Source organism: Saccopteryx leptura, chromosome 2, assembly GCF_036850995.1.
Source record: "Saccopteryx leptura isolate mSacLep1 chromosome 2, mSacLep1_pri_phased_curated, whole genome shotgun sequence".
NCBI lineage: Eukaryota > Metazoa > Chordata > Mammalia > Chiroptera > Emballonuridae > Saccopteryx > Saccopteryx leptura.
The window spans coordinates 18,313,884-18,337,452 of NC_089504.1; the positions used below are offsets into that span (position 1 = coordinate 18,313,884).

The window sequence follows — 23,569 nt, forward strand, 5'->3', positions numbered from 1 at the left end:
GCCAGCCCTTAAAGAATTCATTGCTTCCTCTCGGGAACCTCATGGTATATATTTTTATGCGTCTGTGCTACGTGTTCCCTCTGATTCATATTATAAAACCTTTAACTGTTGTCTGTGGCTTCAGCACACGGGCACTTCTTGAGGGAGGGGACTTCGTCTGGGCACCTCTGAGCGCTGGGTGTCTGGCAGATGGCCCGGTACACAGTTGGTGCTAAGGAAGGCAGGAGTGCGTCCCCGCCGTGGCACGTGGGCAGCTCTACCCGTGGGTGGCTGTGGTGAAGTTGTCTCGCCCTGCAGGGAACAGAAGGTGGACAGGGAGCGGCTAGCATTTGCATCTCAGCAGATGCCTGGCCTTGTGTATTCCACCCAGTTCTCCAGCCACCCGGCAAGGAAGCATGGCAGTGGGGCGGTGCCCACAAGGAAACTGAAACTCAGGGGGGTGCTCACTCCTGCAAGCACACGCCCTGGAGATCTTAAAAACCTTATTGTTTCTGAAGCCGAAGCTCATCCTTCTCTCGCCACTGCACCTGTCCCTCCAGGAAAGAATGACTCTGGTGGTGATCATAGCTCAGTGTTAACTTCCTGTCTTTTTATTTTTTATTTTTTATTGAACTTATTGGGGTGATACTGGTTAACAAAGACCCACACTTCTGGTTATAGTCACAGATCAACCATCAGGAAACGCTTTCTCCATCAAAATGTCAGACCAGGAAGGGGCTCTCAACCTGGTCTGACACTTTGATGGCCCGTGACATTACATGGGGACACGACGGATTTGTACTTTGTGAATCTCTCCTTGTAATTTCCACATTTATTTCTATTTGTTGTTTCCTTTGTTGAAGATGTCTTAAAATACAGCTTATGCTCATCACTACTTCCAATTTATGGCTGTTATTACCTCTGTTACTAGGTCTCTTTATTTAACGTGTCAATAAAGAAGTATATATATTATGATAGCACAGTTGCCTTTGAAAGTAATGTTTTGATCAGTGGATTCTTTTGTAATGCTTTTTTGCATGTGATTTTATGCACTTAAAAACATTGTTCTGGCCCTGGCCAGCTGGCTCAGCAGTAGAGCGTCGGCCTGGCGTGTGGGGGACCCGGGTTCGATTCCCGGCCAGGGCACATAGGAGAAGCGCCCATTTGCTTCTCCACCCCTCCCTCCTTCCTCTCTGTCTCTCTCTTCCCCTCCCGCAGCCAAGGCTCCATTGGAGCAAAGATGGCCCGGGCGCTGGGGATGGCTCCTTAGCCTCTGCCCCAGGCACTAGAGTGGCTCTGGTCGCGGCAGAGCAATGCCCCGGAGGGGCAGAGCATCGCCCCCTGGTGGGCAGAGCGTGGCCCCTGGGGGGCGTGCCGGGTGGATCCTGGTCGGGCGCATGCGGGAGTCTGTCTGACTGTCTCTCCCCATTTCCAGCTTCAGAAAAATACAAAAAAAAAAAAACATTGTTCTAAGATGTGGCCCATTTGCTTCTCCAGGCTGACAAAGGAGTCCTGGACACAAACTTAGGAACCTTGTTTTCTAGACTTAAGTCATTTTTAGGATTGATGTGAAGGAAGCAGGCTATTGGCGGGAGCAGCAACCACAACAATAAAAGCAAATGTATTGTGGAGCGGCTCACATACATTTGCAGTCATTCATTCCGTCATTCATTCATTCATTCATTCAGCCATCCAATAAACATATGGGTGCCTGTAACGTTGCAGGCGCTGGGCTGCAGTGAGCATGACAGAGTCTCTGTCTTCACGGAGCTTTTATTATTTCATGTAATCGCCATGGTAACCTAATAGTTAGGTATGTTATCTATGGTCCATGCATGAGGAAACTGAGGTTTGGAGGCTGAGTGAGCTGTTTAAGTTTTCTCAGCTAATAAGTGACAGGACCCAGGTGTAAGCCCAAGGCTTCTTCACGGTAACACAGTGGTATTTATTTCTGATTTCTCTGCTGACTGCTTCAGTCCCTTGGTTTCCTTAGATGCACAACAATGGATACAATGGAAACACTGGGTATTTTCTCTCCCCTTTCCCCATGCTTGCCTTTCCACCTTGTACTTCTTGGGAAGCCACACATGGTTATTAGAAATCCGAGCTGGAAGGACCCTCAGAGATCACCTCATCATTGTATAAATGTGGAACCCGAGGCCCCAGAGAGGGTAGAGGGCCACCTGGGGACACCCAGCAGAGTGAGGCAGAGTGGGACCCCTCCAGCCGGTGCTCCTCCTGCTGAGCGCACAGCCCCGTGTATTCTCCAATGGTGGGTTCTCCTGGCTCGGGCAGCCCCCCCCTGCCGTCCCAGATCGCCCGGGCAGCCGGCACACGCCCGAGCAGCTGCTGCTAGAAGCCAGTGCCGCCCACTCTGCAGCCCATCCTAACAAGCTTTTCTCGGAGGGGAGAGCTGTGCGGAGCTCTCAGGGACTCCACGGGGGCAAGTCATGAATACGTAATCCTCAGGTCTTCACATTTGTCACTGGGCCTCTTTTTTTCTTTTTAATGTAAGGATGGGATTTGCAAGGGGCAGGAAAGGGGGGGGGGCACAGGCAAGGAGGAGAATTTCTACGACTAAACGGTCGAAACAAGTATAGGGAGGAGGGCATGGCTCTTTGCCAAGAAATGATGGCCTCAGAGATCAGATGGACCCCGTGGTCCTGGTGATGGCGAGAGTGGAGGTGGGAGTGAGGGCTCACGCTTTAGCCAGCAATCCTGGGGAAAGCCTGGTACGGCAAAACTTCATCCAGCCAGTAGCTGGTGGGCCCGACACTTCCAGGGAAATCTGCTTTGCCCCATGCCCCACTCCCACCCTCAGTTCCTTAGAGTGGCCCCTCTGTAATCTGCTTTCATAGTACCCTTTTTAAAGCATCTATCATAGTTTGTATATAGTAGTTATATCCACATAGGCATATGTACATAAATATGAACATAGGTATAGATATAGACATGGGTGTAGACATATATATGTATATGAATATGTGGACACACACATAGATATACATATAGACATAGGCACAGACATAGGCATAGATATAGAGATAGATTACATAGATGTAAACATAGACATAGGTACCGATATATGGACATAGATAGAGACATAACATAGATACACAAGCAGGCACAGACACGGGATACACAGCTATATCGTGCACACGGCGTAGCTCTAGGCATAGGTATAAACACAGAGACAAGTGCCTGCTGGATGACTCCATTCCATAAACTGAGCTGTACGTTCCGGGGGAACAAAGCCCTCGTCTGTTCTGCTCTTTTCTGTGCACCTAACCCCCAGCCCCCCGTGGCCAGTGCTGAGTCAATATTTGTGAAATAAACAAGTGCATTTCCAAAATATACCCGCCCCTTGGCAAGGTCCCTCTTTGGGCCTGGTGACAACGAGGGTCTTTTATACAATCTTTTATCTCGTTGCATGCTGGCCATGACCCTGTTAGTTGAATGTTGCTTTCCTCATTTCACAGATGGGCAGTGGACCCTTGTAATCATTTTCTCTTTGTCCCTAAGGCCACACAGCTGCTGGGCCTCACTTGTCCCTCCTCTTTCTTCACGGGTGGCCCTTATTCAGTGGACCCCTGAGGCCCGCCCAGCGCGCCGGGAAGGTGAGGGAGGGGGCTCTCAGCACACAGGAAGCTCACGAGCCACGAGACCCCCCTGCACAGCAATATATATTCTGGACCTAAATTCCTGCAAACCATAAGTGCTTGAGGAAGGGGGAGTGATGCATGTCCGCTACACCACCAGTCCCAGAATGCCCAAGTGGGAAGGGCTCTTACAAGGACGAAGGCAGGATGCATCGGGATTGCAGTCAGACCCACCGGAGCAGAGCCTGGCTCTGCCACTGTGACCCACCGTGGACACGGGGCAGGCCCTGTCACCCCTGGAAGTGTCAGGGTCCTGCCTGCAACTGTAGGCATTTATTTGTCAATCAACAAAATGGGGGTAAATATAGCACCACCTCAGGGAGCTATGGGGGAAAAAAAGATGAAATAATTAATCCACGTTAAGTCAAAGTTCTCAGGACGTAGTTCTCCATAGATAGCTGCCGTTGTTGTTGTTACTCACCGTGATATTGCACAGGCCCACACCCCCACTCCGGAAGCTTGACTGCCCTGCGCACATCCCGGAAAGTGGCCCTCCGTCCTGCCGCGGTGTTCCTGCAGCGGTGGCCAGCCGCAGCGAGGCCTTGGGGGAGAGAGGCCCCCAGGGCTCTGCCTTTGGAAGAGCCCAGATCTGCCTCCCGGTGCTGCTCACCCCTCTCTGGAAGCCTTTCCCCACCTTGCCTTTGCAAAGCAGTTGCCACAGGCAAGGCACTGTCCTAACACTGTGCCCGTCTCATCTGCAGCTAGTTTTCAGACAGCTTTAATCTCCCAAACCGGGCCTCCATTTCTTCTCCTATAAAATGAGGGTGATGGTATCATTTATACCATTATATTTTTTATGAATATTAAGTTGGTTGACACATAATGCTTGAAACATTTCGTGGCATATTAGGAATGCTCAATGAGCATTAACTTTTGTTATTGTTATTGCCATAATTATATATATATAATTATATATATATATATATATATATAAAACTACTCTCTGCTGTTAGTCTAAATAAAAGCAGGAACTGCTTTTAGAGCCTTTTGGTGGCTGCCCACAGTTCACAGGCTGAAGTCCAGAATGGCCGAGGTGTGGACAGAAGACGCTGTCTAGCCTGGCCGCCCGTTCTTGCCACACAGCCCCTCCTCCTCCACACTCCAGCCTCCTTGCATGGCTGTGAGGTCCCCCAACCAGGAATCTTCTACTTCTAGGCTGTGACATGCTATCCCCTCCGCCTGGAATGCCCTTATCCCATACTGGTCTCCTTCATTGGACTCATCTGTGATTCCTGCTCATCTTTTGTGACTCAATATCGCCTCCTCCAAAAGGCGTTGTCTCATCCCCCACTCCAAGGTGTGTGTGTGGGGGGGGCTCTTCTCTATGGTCCCGTGGCCCGGTGATAGTGCTAGGCTAACCTGTTTGTTTTCTGCTGCCTCCCCAGCACGTGATGTCACATCTGTCCCAGTGCCCTCTGACCAGTGCCTATGTTCCCGACCAGTCAGTGCCCAGAACAAATTAGCCATCAGTGAAACGCTTGAATAAATGAACAATATGAGGCCCAGGTCCACCTTCCTGTCTCTGGCCTTGAGCTCCTACCTCCTCAAGGCACAGTTCTTGCAACTTTGAGATACATCCTTTAAATGGCATTAATTATTACTGGTTATTGGGCACTTTTTGTGTGGGGGACATTTTACATGTATATTACCTAATTTATTTCTCGCCCCTACTCTGCCAGCCACCTCTTAAGATTCCCACTTTCCAGGTGAGAACATGGAGGCTCAGAGCTGCAGGGACTTGCCCCGGGTCTCATAGAGAGGGGATGCGGGAGGCAAACCCGCCTCGTCTCCGCTGTCTTATACTGGTGCTCCTGCCTGGGGGGCTCAGAAGGCTCCCCGAAACCACGGGGAGGTGATGTGAGGTGAGGTGGGAGGGAAGGGAAGCTCGATTTTTATCAAGCTCTGTTCTAGTTTCCTCCCCGCCAGGAGCTCAGGACACAAAGCCACCAGTTGTTATCCAAGAATGATTAGTCTGCACCCCTGGGGGCCTTGTCACTGTCTGGGCCCTGTGTCATTCATTCACACCTCTCTCTGAGTGACACAGACCTTTCCTGGTGTTTATTAAGAGCAGGCCGTGTCAGCATCTGTCCCCAGCCACCCTGCCTGCTGCTCCCAGCGTGGGCGCAGCTGACTCAACCAAATGGAACCCAGGTGATGCATTTGCACTGGAGCGATCAGGCAGGGAGGGGGCGGCAGTCTCTCTCGGCCTGGAAGAGTCTGACGGACTCAGTTCTGAAAGCAATATTTTTAAATTTTTTTTTAAAAAAGAATTAGGATGTCAGAGTGGCTTGGAAATATCTTGGACAGTGTCTGGACTTAATCGGTGCAGAAGTAGAGACAGAGAGAGGCCAAAGGGGAGCTATAATCTTAATCAGCCCAGTACCCGGCCAGCAGCAGGTGCTCGGATATTTGCTCAATGAATGAATGGGTTTTTGAGTTTGAAAAACATGTTTCTATGCACCACGTCACTGCATTCTCAAAATAATTCTACCTGGTTGGGAGCTGGAAAGATGTGCCCACTTGACAGATGAGAAGACTGGAGTTCAGAAGAAACTTGCTCCAGGAGAATGAATGTAGGTTCTGGAGTTGGACATGCCTGGGTTCACATCCTAACCCCAGCATCGACCTGTGGGTTCCCATGTAAAACAGGGAACAGCACCCTGGCCTGCTGTGTCTTTTTGTAAATACAGTTTTACGGAAATATAGCCATACTCATTTATTGCATTTTGCATATTTTCATTGCGTATTTTCTATGTCCGCTTATGTGCTATAAACACAGAATTGAGTAGTTGGGACAGAGGCTGTGGGGATGGAAAAACCTAAGATATTTTCTGAGGATTCTGCATAGAGAGATTTGCTGACCCCTGTTCCTGTGTTGCCTGGGGCGGTGTGTTAGATACTTAATTAATGTTGGTCTTTCCTTCTCTCAAATAAGAAGAAGTGGCTCCCTCATGGTTCTTTTTCTTTCTTTATTTTTTAATTTCTTTTAATGCTTATTTTATTGATTTTAGAAAGGGAGGAAGAGAGAGAAAGAGAAAGGGGAATATTGATCTGTTTCTGTATGTGCCCTGACTGAGGATCGAACCGGCAACCTCTGTGCTTCAGAACGATGCTCTAACCAAGTGAGCTATCCGGCCAGGCTCATGGTTCTTTTTCTCAGACTTTACAGGCCTTGTAAAGACCACACTGTAACATCAGCGTCTGGGGTTAGAAGGGCTGCCGTCGTGTGAGGAACTCTGGACTAAGGCACAGGTGTTGCAGACCCGGCTTTGCCCTCCTGCGTGAGCTTGGGGCTGTCCCTCTGAGCTGTGAGGAGTGGATTGAATAGTGTCCCCCCCAATGTTCATGCCCACCCGGGACCTCAGAATGTGGCCTTATTTGGAAATGGTATCTTTGCAGATGTGATGAAGGTAAGGTCATATTGGATTAGGGTGGGTGCTTTTAACATCAGTCGAAGGGGAAAGACACAAGGAAGAAGGCCATGTGACGAGGAGGCAGAAGTTAGAGTGATGCAGCTACACACCAAAGGAGGCCAAGGGTTGCCAGGAGCCCTGGGAAGCTACGACAGGCAAGGGTAGAGTCTCCCCTAGGGCCTGCAGAGGAAACATGGCCCAGCTGACACCTCGATTTTGAACTTCCAGCTTCCAGCGCTGTGAAAGAATAAACTTCTGTTCTTTAAGTCACCCGGTTTGTGGTACGGATTATGGAAGCTTTAGGAAACAGATATACTGTGTCTTCCCCTTTTATTTTGACACGGGTGGGGGCCCTTGCGGCATGCACGCAGGCCAGGGGCCGCGCCGGGAGGTGCGCCAAGGCTGCACGGACTCTGCCCCTCCGGTCTTCCTCCTCTGAGACACGCACGGAGGGACTGGGCGCGGGTTTCCACCAGCTTTGCCGCGGTAAGAGCTCCGACTTGCCCAGAGGCACAAAGCAAGCTGCCCAGCTGAAACCGCGGCTGGGAGAGAGCTCAGGGCCTGATGCCAGCCGACTTGCATGCACACCCTGGAGTCCCTGCTGCGTGCTTTGTGAACCCGGACCAGTGACAGAACTCCCCCAGACCCAGTTCCTCCAGCGGCACCAGGGGAGTGAAAACAGGTCCCTCTGAAAACAGCACTGAGAGACAGCAGGGGAAGGAGCCAGGCACGGTCTCTGCGCAAAGCGGATGCTCAGGAAGTCATGGATGATGAGGGTGATGCTGGTGGTGATGCGATTTCTGGCCAAGCTGGGACCCTCACCCAGGTCTCCCTGTCATCCCCAGCTTGCCTCCACCCCCAGCGCTGGTCCCCTGATCCCATCGCCCCCTACGGTTGGATGGGGCAGCTCTACCCTCCAGCAGACGCCAGATCCTGGCCTCAGCAGCAGAAGGGGCTGAGTCCTGTGTTAGGGAAATGCCAGCACCTGCCTTGAGCGCCTTCGCTCACGGGGGCCCAGACCCTTCATTTTCCCAGCCGGACACAATCGCTCCTCTCGACAGGAACAGCCACTGTGTCAGGTCCTTGTGTTTTAAGTAATGTTCCCCTCCTGTAACTGATGTTTATGTAGAAGCAATCCTTTTCAGGGCTAGCAGCCTCCTATCTGGACAGCCTGAGCTGTCTCCAGCTTCCCCTGGAAGGTGTTGTGTGTGTGTGTTTTTTTTTTCTTCATTTTCCTCTTCTTTTCCTTTGCTTCTCTGTGGGGTTCTCAGGTCTCTGTGCTCTTTCCCAGGCACACGTTCTCGGTCTTTCTGTCCCCTCACCCCGCCCTCCCCTTCTCCTCCGCCCCCTCCGCTTCCTCCACCCCTGCACACATTGCTTCAGTTACCACCACCCGGTTACTCCTTTCTGAATCACTCTGTTTCTTCTGTTTCTCCCTCTCTGTCTTCTCCTAATCTAGCTTTTATTTCTATCTCTCTTGTCACACATTTTCTCTGCCTCCAGCTCCTCCTCTTTTAATCTCTATATGATACTCTTCTGGATCTCTCTCTCTCCCCCTCTCTCTCTTTCTCTGTTTATCTATTTCCCTATCCATATCTGTCTCTCCATCCATTTATCCATCTGAATATCCATTCATCTACCCATTTATCCATCCACTCACCCACCCAATTACTAAATATATACACAGACAGACAGACATACATCTAAATAGCCATCCAGCCTGACCTGTGGTGGCGCAGTGGATAAAGCGTTGACCTGGAACACTGAGGTAGCCAGTTCGAAACCCCGAGCTTGCCTGGTCAAGGCACATATGGGAGTTGGTACTTCCTGCTCCTCCCTACCTCTTCTCTTTCTCTCTCTCTCTACTCTAAAATGAATAAAGTCTTTTAAAAAATTAAATAACTAAATAAATAGCCATCCATTTATCCATCCATCCATCCATCTTCTGCATGACTGTGTCTCTGCCCCTTAGTGTCTCCTTTCCTTCTTTTTTTCTTTCTCTTTCTTTCTTTCTCTCTCTCTCTCTCTCTCTCTCTCTCTCTCTCTCTTTCTTTCTTTCTAGCAGTTTCTGTATGTGTTTATCTCTCTTCTTGTCTCGGTTGTCTCTCCTCCTCTCACTTCCCACTTACTCTTCTCCCTCGAAGGACATTCATATTTTAGCAGCTTTAATGTGGTCTCAGGATCGTCAACTCTTTCCATGATTCACGAGTGACGAGTCTCCCAAGGGCTTCAGTTCAGGAACCGTTCGTTCTTTGCCCCGTCCGCCTGTCACCCTGGCCTCCCTCTGTACAAAGGGAGAAGGGAGGGGTACCCTGCTGCTCTCCCAGCACCTTCTCCTCTGTCCCTGTGCTACCGCCCTGGGCACGGAGGGTTTGGAGCAGGAGCCCAGAGGAGGGGCGGAGCAGGAGTGTCCTGTTGGAGACTCGCTGAGACTACTGATGGGTGGAGACCGCATCCGTACCTTCTGGTGTTTCCTTTGTTTCATTTGAAAAACAATTTACTTAGTACAAGTTCTTCCCTAAACTTGTGCCGGGGCTAAGAGGGGTTGAGTAAATAAATCTCCAACCCTTCACTCCAAAATCTTACTGTCTGTCTACGAAGCATGGAGCTGATGATTAAAGTTAGTAAGGTAATAGGATAACAATGTTCTCAAAGGGAAAAAGAGTTCATTTTAGCTGGGGGAAGTAGAGAAGTCTTCACAAAGGAAGTCATATATAGTAAGCTCTGGGGAGGTGTAAGGCCAGTCGCCACAGCCACCATCACAGCCGCCTGGCCCATGCTGGTTCACATTTGATTCAGACAGACGGTAATGAAACAACGGAGCCAAGAACTGGTGGGCTATTAGCTTTAATCCTAGCTCGCACCTAGTGGGCGAGAAATACACACAGTGGGAAGATATTTCCCTTTCCATTCAGGGCTCCCAAAGCCACTGACTCATCTGAGTATTCCTAGAATCAAAGGTTTCTACCTCACCAGCCTTATTCACCTCTGTTCCCCATCTCCTTCTCTCTGCACAAACTCTGCACAAACTGGCTTCTCCTTCAGCATTCCGCCATCTTGGCTGCCTCTCCTCTGCAATGCTGATGGCAGGATCTGAGAGAGAGTTCCCCCGTTCTGCCTCATTTTATAGTGTATAAATTTAAACCTTTAAGCCAATATACAAATAAGGAAGTCCCTGATACAAAGCCATTTATCTGAGGCATAAATGGGATTCCTCATAAGATTGCACCACCCCACATCATGCAATAGTCAAGGGTGTGGGGAAAAGCTTAGTTTTGAAAATCTTAGTACTAAAAGGGTGGGAAAGGCTTAGTCTTAAAACTAAGCCTTAGGCCCTGGCCAGTTGGCTCAGTGGTAGAGCATCGGCCTGGTGTGCAGGAGTCCCAGGTTCGATTCCCGGCCAGGGCACACAGGAGAAGCGCCCATCTGCTTCTCCACCTCCCCCTCTCCTTCCTCTCTGTCTCTCTCTTCCCCTCCTGCAGCCAAGGCTCCATTGGAGCAAGGTTGGCCTGGGCGCTGAGGATGGCTCTGTGGCCTCTGCCTCAGGCACTAGAATGGCTCTGGTTGCAGCAGAGCGATGCCCCGGATGGGCAGAGCATCGCACCCTGGTGGGCATGCCGGGTGGATCCTGGTCGGGCGCATGCGGGAGTCGAGTCTGTCTGACTGCCTCCCCACTTCTAACTTCGGAAAAATACAAAAAGGAAAAATAAACAAACAAAAAAACTCCCAAAACTAAGCCTTAGGCTATGAGGACCCTGCCTGCTTACAGCCTGTCCCCCACACCCAATGCAAACTATAAGCGAACAAACATATACATCATATTTGCAAACTTATTTGACTAACAGGAGGTCACTGCTGCATACCCAGGACCTAGACTTTTGCCTGGTCCACAGGAAGCACTCAGAAGCAGGGCAGCATGTGAATGAATGAATCAACAAATGAATTTAAACAGTTTTGAAGAATTCTTGGGAATTTGTCAGGGAGAAAAATTGGAGATGAGTGTTCTAGACCACAGCATGATTATGGATTCCAATGGGTGAAGGTCGACACTGTGTTCCGATCCCCTTTTCAGAGCAGGCCCATCCATCCCCAGGTCACGGCTGATGGCCCACAGCTGTGTCCCTTCCTGAGTATTGCCTTTAGCCACAGGGAACTACCTCACCCAAGGATACCCCCTTCCAGATGGCAGCCCTTGGCCAATGACTGGCTGACACGGTGATGCAGAGGCCTGGACCCCTGGCCTTTATCAGGGACATCTCTACAGAGCCGTCCCAACTGCTCTACAGCTCCCTTCAGGACCCACTGAGGCTTATGACCTACATAGCATCAACCACATTGCAGGTCAGCCTCTCCCTCGCCCAGTCCTGCCTGGCTTCCTTCCTCCAAGTGTATCCCAGGAGGGCTCTTTAAACACCCCTATGTGCATCTCTCTGTTTCAGAGGCGGTTTTCAGGGGGCCCGACTCCAGACTGTGTGTTTGGGAAATGAGGAGAGGCCTGCGACTAGCAGATAGAGAATATGAGGAGAGGGTAAATGTAGATGGACAGGTGGCCAGGGAGCAGGCTCTAAAGGGCTTTGAAAGCCAAGAAAACTAATTTAGATTTCCTTCTCTAAGTAATGGAGAGCTATTGATCAGAGGGGTATCTAATTAAAGCTGGAATTTAACAAGTTCCCTGGCAGCCAGTGTGAACGATCAGACAGCAGGCCATAGGACTGGAGACAGGAAACAAGCGAGGAGACGGAATCCTGGAGCCCCAGGCCAGAGGAGGGAGAGAACCGGAGAAGGGAGAAGAGTGGTCCAGAGACCACCAAGAGGGCTCAGCGCCCTCTTCTTGCTCCATACCTCACCCCTCTTTCACAGCTCTGGATCCCCTGAGTCACGTGTCTTGGAAGGGTATAGCGCCTCTTCTCATTGTGTGTGGTGCCCCTGTAATAGCTCCTGCCACTGGGGGCATCTTAGATCATGCAGGCCTAGAATATTCCTTTTATGGGCTTTTCTCAAGAAAACAGGCTCCAGCAACTTCCATCTGTATCTCTCATCTAACAGAATTCTGGATGATCCATGAATCATGATATCTAGTCCAATCTTATTCCTTGGAAGCCTCGTTTGAGGGAGTCGTGCATTTGCCTAGAATCCCATGACCTTCCCAACAGCTCTTGTTACCCGTCTTGATGGTATGACACGGATGCAACATTTAGGATGCGAGGGCCAGACGGGTCTGGATTTGCCTCTTGGCTCTTATTGGCTGTGTAATTTGGGGTAAGTTCCACCCCTTTCATAGTTTGGGTTTATGTCCAAGAAGTCTGAATAGTAGGAATGTGCCCATTTTGAAGAGTTACTGTAAGTAGGTCTGGAATCCGTAGAAACACAAATGGGCCGTGGCTGGTTAGCTCAGTTGATTGATTTTCAACCTTTTTTTTTTTTTTTCATGGCACAAACACACACTAATTACTAAGGTCAGTGCCCCTGACTAAATACAACCATTTTCATCTCATGGCACAAATAAATTAGTTACTAAGGGAGAAGAGGTCAGGACCCCTTTTTCTTTAGTAATTAGTTTATGAGTGCGTGAGAAACAAAGGTTGAAAATCACTGGTAGAGCATTGTCCAGAGATGGCAAAGTTACAGGTTCAATCTCCGGTCAGGGCACATAGAGGTGTCTACCAATGAACGTGTGAATGGATGCAACCTGCCAAACGGTGTTTCTCTCTCTCCTCTCCTTCCCTCCTTCTCTCTCCTTCCCTCCTTCTCTCTCTCTCTCCTCCCCCCCACTTTCTCTCTCTCTAAGATCAATAATGAGAAAGAAATGAAATGAAAGAGTTGGGCAGTGGGAAGAGTTCTGTTCCAGGGGTCCCCAAACTTTTTACACAGGGGGCCAGTTCACTGTCCCTCAGACCATTGGAGGGCTGCCACATACAGTGCTCCTCTCACTGACCACCAATGAAAGAGGTGCCCCTTCCGGAAGTGCGGAGGGGGGCCGGATAAATGGCCTCAGGGGGCTGCATGCGGCCCGCGGGCCGTAGTTTGGGGACGTCTGGTGGAGCGGGGCACACACCTCCGTTCTGCCGTATCAGAGGCTGGGTGGCCTTCAGCCCGACGATTCTTCACCTTTCTGCGCCACAGCATCCTATGCGTCAAGTGCAAAGTGGATGCCTGCCTTCCAAAAGTACAAAGATCGATGGAATAAAGGGGATAAAGTTCCAAGGACAATTTTACTTATCACAACTTAGACACATATCCTATCATACGATGATAAACCTACTTGGATTTTTTTTAATTCTTATATTCTTTTCAAATCTGTTTTTGTATCACTTTCTTGATTATAAATACAATAAGTGATGGAACCAAATGTAATGAATGCATGTTTTAAGATTAAAAAAAAAAAAAAGTCCAATGCTCCAGGTGTCCGTGAGGTTTGACCGTCCCCTTTCTCCCCAAGGGAAGAAGCCATGCTGTCCACGTACTTTGAGACCATCAATGACCTGCTGTCGTCCTTCGGGCCGGTCCGCGACTGCTCTCGGAACAACGGCGGCTGCACTCGGAACTTCAAGTGCGTGTCTGACCGCCAGGTGGACTCCTCGGGATGTGTGGTGAGTGCCCATTGCCCGTCGACTCGTGAACGTGGTGCGGGCCCAGGGTGCCCGGGCGGCTGGCCGGAGGCCTCTCCCTGCCAGGGGGAGCCGGTCGTGGAGGGTCACATGCTCACCAATCCTACCTCCGTGGCCTATGGCACACCAGGCTGCCTCGGTTTCCTCATCTGTAAAATGGGACAATTAAACCTACCCCCTCGAATTGCTGAAACAATGAAATAAGATATTAGTTAGCACTTTAGTCCCCAAGATACAGGAGGTTCTCGAGAGCTCCCAGCTTCGGGACGCTGGTAGCTTATTTGGGAACGGGTAGGGCACGGCATGTCTTACGAGACCCATAAGCGAGTGGGTGGAGGCGTGTTAGTGCCGGGTCCAGGAGAGAAAGTTTGAGTTGAGACCGAAGGCTTGTGGGGGGCTTCCTGGGGAAGCTGGTGTTGGAACTGGTCTCAGAAGATACGGAAGACAGATCGCTCACGTTAGGAAAAGAGCAGGGATGGCGAGCGTGTGCAGGAAGGCTGGAGAACCGGTGTGTCAGGAGCTTTAGCATCTGCTGTGGGTTAAGGACACAGAGGAAGACCTGTGTTGCCTGGTCTATAAGAGGGCATCTAACTGGATATTTTTTCGCATAGAAATGACCCAGGGTGCTTATTTAAAATGCAAGTTTTAGGATTCCTTGCATGAGATTTTGATTCTATGAAGGGTCTTAGGGTCCTGGCAACCTGGATGTATAACAATTTAATGAGCATAGAGACTGAGGGCGTCTTGGAAGCAGACCGGGAACCATTGCCCTGCAGGCTAAGTTCCTGACCCTGGCACTCAGAACCCTTCTTGGCTTGGTCCTCGGTTCTTCGTTTCACACTAGAGCCAAATGGAGCTAATTAGTCATTCTCTGACATCCTTGCCTGTTTACTGCCTCAGAGCCTTTGCTCGAGCTGTTCTTTCCTCTCCCCCTAAAGTGTATGACTCCCCCAGCCCATTTAGCAAACACATGGACCACCTTTCCAGATTCACCTCCTTGGTCAAGCCTGCCCCATCCCCTGCTTTGAGAAGTGACCACACTCTTCTAAAGATCATGATTGTTCTTCGTTCCTACATCTGGCACCTCACTGGTGATAATGTTTGGCACAGCCTGGCTTTTTTCTCACCCAAAAGCTGAGGAAGAACCCATGGAATCTGTTGATTCAGCTCGGCACCCCGATAGTACCCTTCTCAGTAAATGAGGAAGGAAGAAAGAAGGGCAGGAAGGGAGGGATGGGTCCAGGACTGGGGATCCCTGCTCTGGATGAGGCTTTTGGGAAGTGCCGACACAACAGCTGCGGAACGGACAGCGGCCAGGAGACCAGCACAGAGAAGCTTCTAGAGAGTGAGATCATACAATGAAACTATACTTTAGGCTCGAAGATCCACGCATCTTCAGAGGTGGATGGGCAAGTGGAGATTTTATCGAATGGAGTTCTTAGGGTTATAAATGACGGAGAGGAACTATGTCAGCTCAAAGGGGAGTCTAGGCACAAAAGGATGGAAAGGCTCAGACAGGGTCATCGGGGTCCTTCTCTCAACATTGCTTCCCTGAGCACCGTGTCCTGCTCTGGCCACTTCCCCTCTCCCCTCAGTGAGTCCTGCAGGACAAGGACATCTCTTTCCCCTTCCTCTGAAAGTCACAGGATGCCATCAACATGGGCCAGCTCCGTTTTCAAGCTCATCGCCGTACCAATCCCTGAGGTCACGGGGAAAGACGGGGCTCATCCCAGAACCAGCCAGTCAGGGGCTCGGGCCAAGCGGCCGCTGCTCCTAAGACATGTGGTAGTGAGCTGGGGGAAAGGCATAGACTCTCAAGGAAAAGTAGGGTGCTGGCACCAGGCCAGGCGCTGTGGCCGCGAGGTTGGGGTACCTCCGCAGCTGTCTGCTGCAGAGTGTTGCAACCCAAGCCTTCACTGTGCATACTGGAAAAGCAGGGCTCTGGGGGGCGGGGGCGGGGAGGGTCTGCCCAAGCCTTCACTGTGCATACTGGAAAAGCACGGCTCTGGGGGGCGGGGGCGGGGAGGGTCTGCCCAGGTCTTCATTAGTGTTGTCTCCAGGCCACGAGGCCAGTCGTTCTGAAAGGATGATTAAGTTGTCTGTCTCTCTTCCCTTGTCCCTTCAGTTCTCCTCCCCTCAACTAATTAAGCTCCTTATTGAGGATAGAGGTCCCAGAAGAATGAAGCCTCAGAATGCAGAGAAGTGTGTGTGTGTGTGTGTGTGTGTGTGTGTGTGTGTGTAAGCAAGACTTGTCTCTCTTCTCCCCACTTGTTAATGTAATCAGGAATGTTGAAGAGAGGGAAAAAAAGAACATTTGGTCCCCAGAGGGTAAGAGAACATTCAACAGTCTGATGAGGCTGTCAGAGACCTTCCTCTCGAGGTTAAGGATCTGACGGTAAAGCTGCAACTTCAGGGCTCAGTGGATGTCAGGCAGGCTTTTCTCGCCGTGACTTCAGAAGAGACAGATAAACACCAGCTCGTACACTGAAACCTAAAGCGCTCTCATTGTTCTGTGGGATCTTCATCCTGCCTGCAAAGAGAACCTTTCTCTTACAACCCCTCCTCTAATGAACTCCATATGGCAAATAATAGTCATAATAATGTCTTATATTTTTAAAACACTTTTGGAGTTCTCATGGCACATCTACACCCAATAACTCATCTTCACAACAAACCTGGACGGTTCCGTTTCCTCACCAAGGTGGAAAGCAAGCTGACTTTTCAAGGTTTCACCACAAGGTGGCAGGAGGGAGGCCTGCGAGCCTGTCTTCAATATTCTTCTCAGTGCCGGAGTCACTTTGGGTGGCCTTTCCTGTAGGACTGAGAGAGGAGAGGGCAGCAAAGGACTTTAGCAAGAAGGCTAGTTTGGGTGAACTGGGCTGAAACCCTGACCTGGTCATTGGAGAGTTTTAGAATCCGTGTTGACCTCATCAGCCTTAGTTTATTCATCTTGTATCAATAAAAAGGAAGCAATTGCTCTTGAGTTCATAGGTGTTTCTGAAGAAATCAAAGAATGTAACTGTAAACAATTTGGGATTTACAGAGTGCCATTTATGTGGAAGACAGTGGGGCCACCGTTACTGATGGTTTTATGTACTGGGTATGATATTTGGGGCCACAAAATTTCAGGAGCTCAGGCTATTTAATTTTTTATTTCAATGTTTCTGTAACTGAATTTTATTTCTGCTCTGCTGCAGTCACTGGTCAGTTTAGCTTTTCTGCCCCTTCCTTCTTCCTGAACATCCAAGTTCAGGGGGCTGGCGGGTGCCTGAGGCACAGTGGCAAGGGGTTGACTTAGGCTGGACCATCACTTGTCAGTCTCATGCCTGCTGTCATACCTGGCCGTTGTCCACCACTCTCCTCTTTCCGGAGCGTGCCAGGATCGCTCTGTTCCCGTGTGACGTACAGGTGTGTGGTCCATCCCAGCATCTGCTGCCACGTTCTGTTCCTCTTGACCACAGGTCATTTGAGTCCAGCTGGCTCTGTTCATCAGATAGCTTTTCTGTCCTCAGCTCTTTGGCACCGCCCCGAGGCCATTAGACCTGAGGGGAGCTGGCTGAATCCCCTTAACCTAGACCGACCGTGAAGGCATTTACAGGGGGCTGCTTTTATGCCAGAGAATAGTGCATGACCACACTTGCTGTCCACCAAACGCTACCCGGTGAGAGGCACAGATGTCCTTTGCCTTCAGATCCCTGAAACCCACCTGGTCTTCTATAGCCCTCCTCCTCTCTGTGCCTGGTGGGAACAGCGTCGGAGTACCCTCTAAGCATATTCACCAATATTTCATCTCGTTGGACTTCCAACACCCCTCTCTTCCCCCAGCTCAGATGGCCCTTATAGGTGGGATGGAGGCTGCTTCTCTAACAGGTCAGATTCTCTCATCTGTTGTTGTTACTATTATTACTAATATTATTTTACCTTCTAAGTAGACCTCAACTTCTGAAACCCAAAATTAGGAGCAGGTGGGGAATGACTTCTTTGCTTACTTTTCTGGTTTTTCTGCAGTGGTCATTCTCCCCTGGGGACAAGGTGGCCGTCAGGGATGCAGCTGCCCAATTTGGAAAGGGTCATAGGGTGTGTGATTCCCCCAGGAATGTCCACATCCTAATGCCTAGAACCTGTCACTATGTCACGGGGTGGGGATTAAATTCACAAATGAAATTCAAGTTGCTAATACATTGATCTTAAAGAGAGAGATTGTCCTGAATGATCAGGGTAGGCCCAGTGTAATCACAGAGTCCTCACATGTGGAAGGAGGAGGCAACAGAGGAATCCAGGGTGATGTCACATCGCCAGCTTCGAAGGTGGAGGAAGGGGGAGTACAAGCGGAGGAAAGTCTCTGGCCCTTGGAAAAGGCAAAGAAATCGACCCTCCCCACACACACACACACACACACAGAGCCTCCAGAAAACACATGTAGTGCTGCCGACCCCCTGTTTTCAGCCAAGGGAGACTTTTAACCTAGAGACCTAGACGAGAGCACACTTGTGTTAAACCGCCAGCCCCTGGTAATCCAGTAGGACAGCCATGGAAAGCTAGCGCAGGGTGAGTGCTAACACGGAGAGGGAAGGTGAGCCCGGAGAGGTGCCATGAAGAATCATCCGGCCGTTTGGTTCTCAGTTATTTCCGGGGAGACGCTCACCTCCTGGCGGGGGCTGAAGACCTAACAATGACTGAAGCTTCAGACGCTGGACAGAGACCCGTGTCCCCGTTCTATGTACGGAAGAGTAAAAGAGCGCCATCTATAATATTAGACGTGGTGTGAATCTGACAAGCATAATTATGTCAGCGAGGCAGTTTGCAAAGTAAGCTATGTTTCCGGTGTATTGTGTGTGGCAGCGTAAACACTGCAAGAATCTAATCAAGATAGAGGAGGAAACCAAAGACACTGTAAGCGCTTAATCAGGATACTGTGTCTGTCGAGGACACTGCCGCCTGCTCTGCGTGGCTGCTGTCCCCTGAAGCGTTTCCCTCCAGCGGCCCCTTGGTATCTGCCGGTTTTCCCAGCTCAGGGATGGTCCTTCCCTGGACTCAACCCCAGACGATCAAATGACTGAAATCTATCCTTCTCAGTCCCTTTTGAAAGAAATGTCACTTCCTCGTCATCCCAATGATCTGTTATTACATAACATTCTGTCCCCAAAATTCAGTGGCTTAACACAATGGTTGTGTCTTGCTCACGGTTGTGTGGTTCAGGAATGTGGGAAGGGCTCGGCTGGGGGGTTGGCCTCAGATCCGGGTCGGGGGGGTATCTGGAGCTGGAGGATGTGCTCCCGTGAGAGCGCCCTTCACTCACCTGTCTGGGGCTGGGGCTGGGAGAGCTGGCGGTTGGTCTTGGCTAGGTGGGCGCTCGGCTGGGGCTGTCAGCGAGACTGCCCACCCGTGGCCTCTCCATTCGGCTTGGGCTTCTCACAGCAAGAAGGCTGGATTTGCAAAGGAAGCATACCGAGGTCCAGTGTTGCCAGAGTCCAGGCAGAAGCCGCAAGGCTTCTTAGCACCAAGTTTCTATTCCAAAGTCCCAGAACATCAATACTATCATGTTCTACCAGTCCAACAGCTCATCGGAGTCAGCTCAGAGTCAAGGGGAGAGAATAGTGCTTCCCCTGTCCATAAGAGGAGTAACCAAGATGGCGTGGCCATCTTGAATCTGCCCATTTACCTCCAGCATGTATCCACAGACCAAGGCTGCTGCAGCCGGAAGGGACCGTGGAAAACTTCTAACCAGGCCGGCACTTCTACCAATAGACAGAACGACAGAGGCCTGGGGTGATGCAGGAGTCACTGGAGTTCAGGTGGGCAGCAGGAAGGAATTCCTCCCAGGTGGACTCTCCTACAGTTTGGTCCTTATAGCACCGGCTCTGCCCCTGCAGCGGTCCAGAGGCTGATGTGGCCACGCTCCTGTGTCCAGGACTGGGAGTGGAGCAGGGGACAAAAGCAAGAGCCCCCCCACCTTGTGTTATGAGTGAGTTCATAAGACACGGTGCCCTTCAGTGGCGCTGCCCTTGTGACCTTGAACAAATCACTGTGCATTTCTGCACAAGAACGTCTCACGGGGCCGATGGTGATAGGAAAGACCGGGCACTCATTAAGCACCGACTGTATGCCAGTCCACTTACATTCGTGGCAATGGATGCCTGCAACTGTACTCCTCGATGGGTCTCATTATCTCCATTTTCCAAAGGAGAAAAGCGAGTGATAGAAGAGCAATCATCCGCGTGGTGACTGTGCCAGGCGTGATTCTAAGTGCACTGCTTATTTTAATATTTAATTCTCACAGTCATCCTGTGAGCCAGGTTTGATGACAGTCTCCACATCACACGTGAGGAAAACGAAACTCTGTTGGAGAATGAGGGAATGAATGAGAGGAGGCAAAGAGGAAGGAGGGGCACTGGGAGACGGTCCAGGGTCTTCACTGAACGTGAGGACAGAGGGAGGTGCAGGGCTTCGCCTGCTGTCTGGATCCTAGGGAGCCACCGGTGTCTTTGGGGAGGGGAAGGGTCTAATGTCAGTTCTAGCCCCGCCTCTGGATTCCAGACCAGTCCCACTAAGCTCCACCTCCTACCGGTCACCCAGCCGTATTCTCACCCCCTCTTCTCCCTCTTTTCCTTTTTCCATTTGACCAAATGTGCCATCTGGCCTCCTAAATATTAGGAAGGACCCTAGGACTCCTGATTGCTCTGAGATGCTGGGCGGCAACAACAACAACAACAAAATGCTGCCTCTTAAAGTCAAGAGGAATAAAGATATGACTTTTCAGGTTTTATAAGTCAGGCACCTCGTGGCACTGCTCAGCAGGAGGCAAAAGCTGGAATCAGGTTCAGTTAAGGAGAGAGAGGCTGCTTGTCTCCCTCATCTTCCTCCCTTTGATGACTCCATTGGACTATACTTATGAAGACAACTCAAGGGGCGGGGAATTAAGGGCCTCAGAGGGCAGAAGGACTTCGGAGCACAGCCCAGGCACCGCGGACCAGGGAAGCCCCGCCCCGTCTGCCTGGTGTTGTCCTTCCTGGGAGGGTGGAGCAGGAATGAGCCGAGCTGGGTATGGTCCCAGCAAGTGGCTTCTTCCTCCCCAGAAACAGACTCCCAAACTTTAGTCCATCCCTGCAGATCAGCGATGGGGTGTGATGGATTTGCAGTACAACCAGTACAAGTTTTATAAGAGCCAAAATAAGAGGAATGATGCTTGCCACATTTTCTTTTTCTAAATATGTATATATTTCATGTAAGTGAGAGGAGGGGAAACAGACTCTTGCATGTGCCCCAACCAGGACCCACCTGGCAGCCATTATCTGGGGCCAGTGCTTGCAACCGAGCTATTTTCAGCTCCTGAGTCTGAGGCTCCACAGAGCCAAGCTCAGTGCCCGGGTCTGATATGCTCGAATGAGTCAAGCCATGGCTGCGGGGGGGTGAAGAAAGAGGTGGTGAGAAGCAGACGGTCGCTTCTGTGTGTTCTGACTGGGAATCAAACCTAAGACTGCTACATGCTGGGTTGATGCTCTACCACTGAGCTAACCAGCCAGGGCCAAAAAAAAATCATTAGAAATATGCCAAGTCAAGAGGCAAAGCACCTTTCAGGAGACTCAGAGACTCTTGGGTTGGGAAAGAGAATTGAAAGGGTGGAACATCTCCCGTATAGTGTCCTTACCTAAGTGCCCTCTGGTCAGACAGGTCCTCAGAGGATTCTGTCCGAGCGTCTTCATCAGTGATACTAGTACTGATGTGAGCGGCACCACATCGGATCCTCACAGCTGCCTCAGGAGATGGACACTGTGGTCACTCCTCTGTTGTCCTTGAGGAAACGGATTCAGAAAGCGTGAAGAACTTGCCTAAGTCCAGGCAGCCAGGTAAAGGCAGAGCAGGTATCCAAAGCCATCAAAGTCCAAAGCCCATTCTCTGAACTCATTAGGTGACAAGTTCCAGAGACTGAGGGTCCGGTCGCTCAACCTCCGTCGAATTAAAGCAAATGTCCCTCATGTAAGGGACCATAAAGGGAGGGGCCGTTTCCTTCTCTCCACCCTCCTTCAGTGCCCAAAGTGGGTTCTTCCTCCTCTACGGGCAAGAATGTAGAAGAAGAGGAAAGAAAACGAGAATGGGAAAAGGGGGGTGGCTTGGTCAGAAAAGAAGGACATTGGAACCGTGCCCATTGACTCAGTGTCTGGACGCCAGGCTCAAACTTCGTGGGGGGCGGGCGGTTGAAGGAAGGTAGCTGTCCCCCACTGGGAGCTTTGCGTTTGCCTCTGCTTTGTACACTTCCAGGGGAGCCTCCTTCCTTCCAGGGGCTGGGGCTGGGCGGAGGAAGGGCGGCAAGGGGTTTATTCCAAGGTTGTAATATGCGGCATTCTCATAAAGTCTACGCACCCTTTTATGACACTACCTATTTTATTTCTTGTGTGACATTTGAAGCCTTCTTCACTTCCCCCCCCCCTCGTTTTATTTCTTTGGGACCCGGATCTGCTGGGTCTGATGGTATTTCCAGTAAGCTGGTTTTATTGTGTGGAAGTCCTTATCTGTTAAAGTCAGGAAGCAGCCCCCACCCTTCCGGAGGGATAGTCTTCACCCTTTGATTTCCAGAGGAATGGCGGGGGGGGGGGGTACTGGAGGCAGAGGTGGGAGGCAGCTGCCGTCTGGGGTCGGCCACCTGTCGGCTGCAAGTGTGGAGCTAGTCACTTCCCGGAGGGTGGCAGCCATTCCTGTAGACCGTACCCTGGAACTAGAGAAGCAGTTTGGGACCAGGCGTGGGAGGGGCCCAAGTCCTTTTCATTTCCTGAAATCTGTGACCTCTTGAATACATATTCTCAAAGGGCAGCAGTTCCAATATTGGAAAGGCCTAAGGGCAGAGAACACAGCTTGGGGCTTAACCTGTTGGTTGGTGGGAAGCTGACTGCACCTGGGACAACATCTCTCCATTCCTGCTGTGAGCATCGCGGGAGTGATGGTTGGCATTCTCATTGCATCTCGTGCACTTGCCTCAAACCCCTTCTCTGCTTTGGAAAGGGGCCCCTGTGAGACGATGTACTTTCTCCCACTGTCACCTTCACCTCCAGGGGGCCAGGGCCACATTTAAAAGCACGGTTTCTGGCATTAGAGAGACTCGGGCCAAAAACTCACTCTGTCATTCACTGGCCCTGTGGCTTTGGGACAAATCATGTAAGAGCTCTGAGTCTCAGGTTCCTAGTGAGTAAAGTGAGGATAATCATGCCTGACAAACTGCTCTTAGGACTTAGGACAAACTGAGATAACGCATACGTCAGGGGCCAGCGCCCGGCTCTACGTAGACAGGACACGTGGTAGCTGTTGTTATTATTGTCTGATATCTCACTCAGGGATCGTGATGGTGGTGGTGGTGGTGGTGGTGGTGGTGGTGGTGGTGGTGCTGGGGGTGGTGGTGGTGGTGGTGGTGGTGGTGCTGGGGGTGGTGGTGGTGGTGGTGGTGGTGGTGGTGCTGGGGGTGGTGGTGGTGGTGGTGGTGGTGGTGCTGGGGGTGGTGGTGGTGGTGGTGGTGGTGGTGGTGCTGGGGGTGGTGGTGGTGGTGATGATGGTGGTGGTGGTGGTGGTGGTGCTGGTGCTGGGGGTGGTGGTGGTGGTGATGATGGTGGTGGTGGTGGTGGTGCTGGGGGTGGTGGTGGTGGTGATGATGGTGGTGGTGGTGGTGGTGGTGCTGGTGCTGGGGGTGGTGGTGGTGGTGATGATCGTGGTGGTGGTGGTGGTGGTGGTGGTGTTCGTGATGATGATGAGGATGAGAGCTAAAATGATCTGAGTGCTCGTCTTGTCCCAAAGGCTCTGACATGGGTTGCGCCGTTATCCCTGTTCTTACAGATGGGAAACTGAGTCAGAGAGAACTTGAGTAACTCACTGAAGTTCTCACAGATCCTGAGTTCTAGAGCGGGGAATGTAAGCCCCCCTTATC

General features: G+C 50.9%; 1 protein-coding gene across 5 annotated transcripts in view; it reads left to right on the forward strand.

Moving 5' to 3' along the window:
• Positions 1-23,569, forward strand: part of ASTN2 (astrotactin 2) — a 907,524-nt gene that overhangs the window by 505,712 nt on the left and 378,243 nt on the right. For all 5 annotated transcript variants that reach the window (XM_066367319.1, XM_066367321.1, XM_066367320.1 and 2 more), the window contains one exon: positions 13,491-13,641. In XM_066367319.1, coding sequence (XP_066223416.1) covers positions 13,491-13,641 — 151 coding nt within the window. The remainder of the gene's footprint in view (positions 1-13,490; positions 13,642-23,569) is intronic.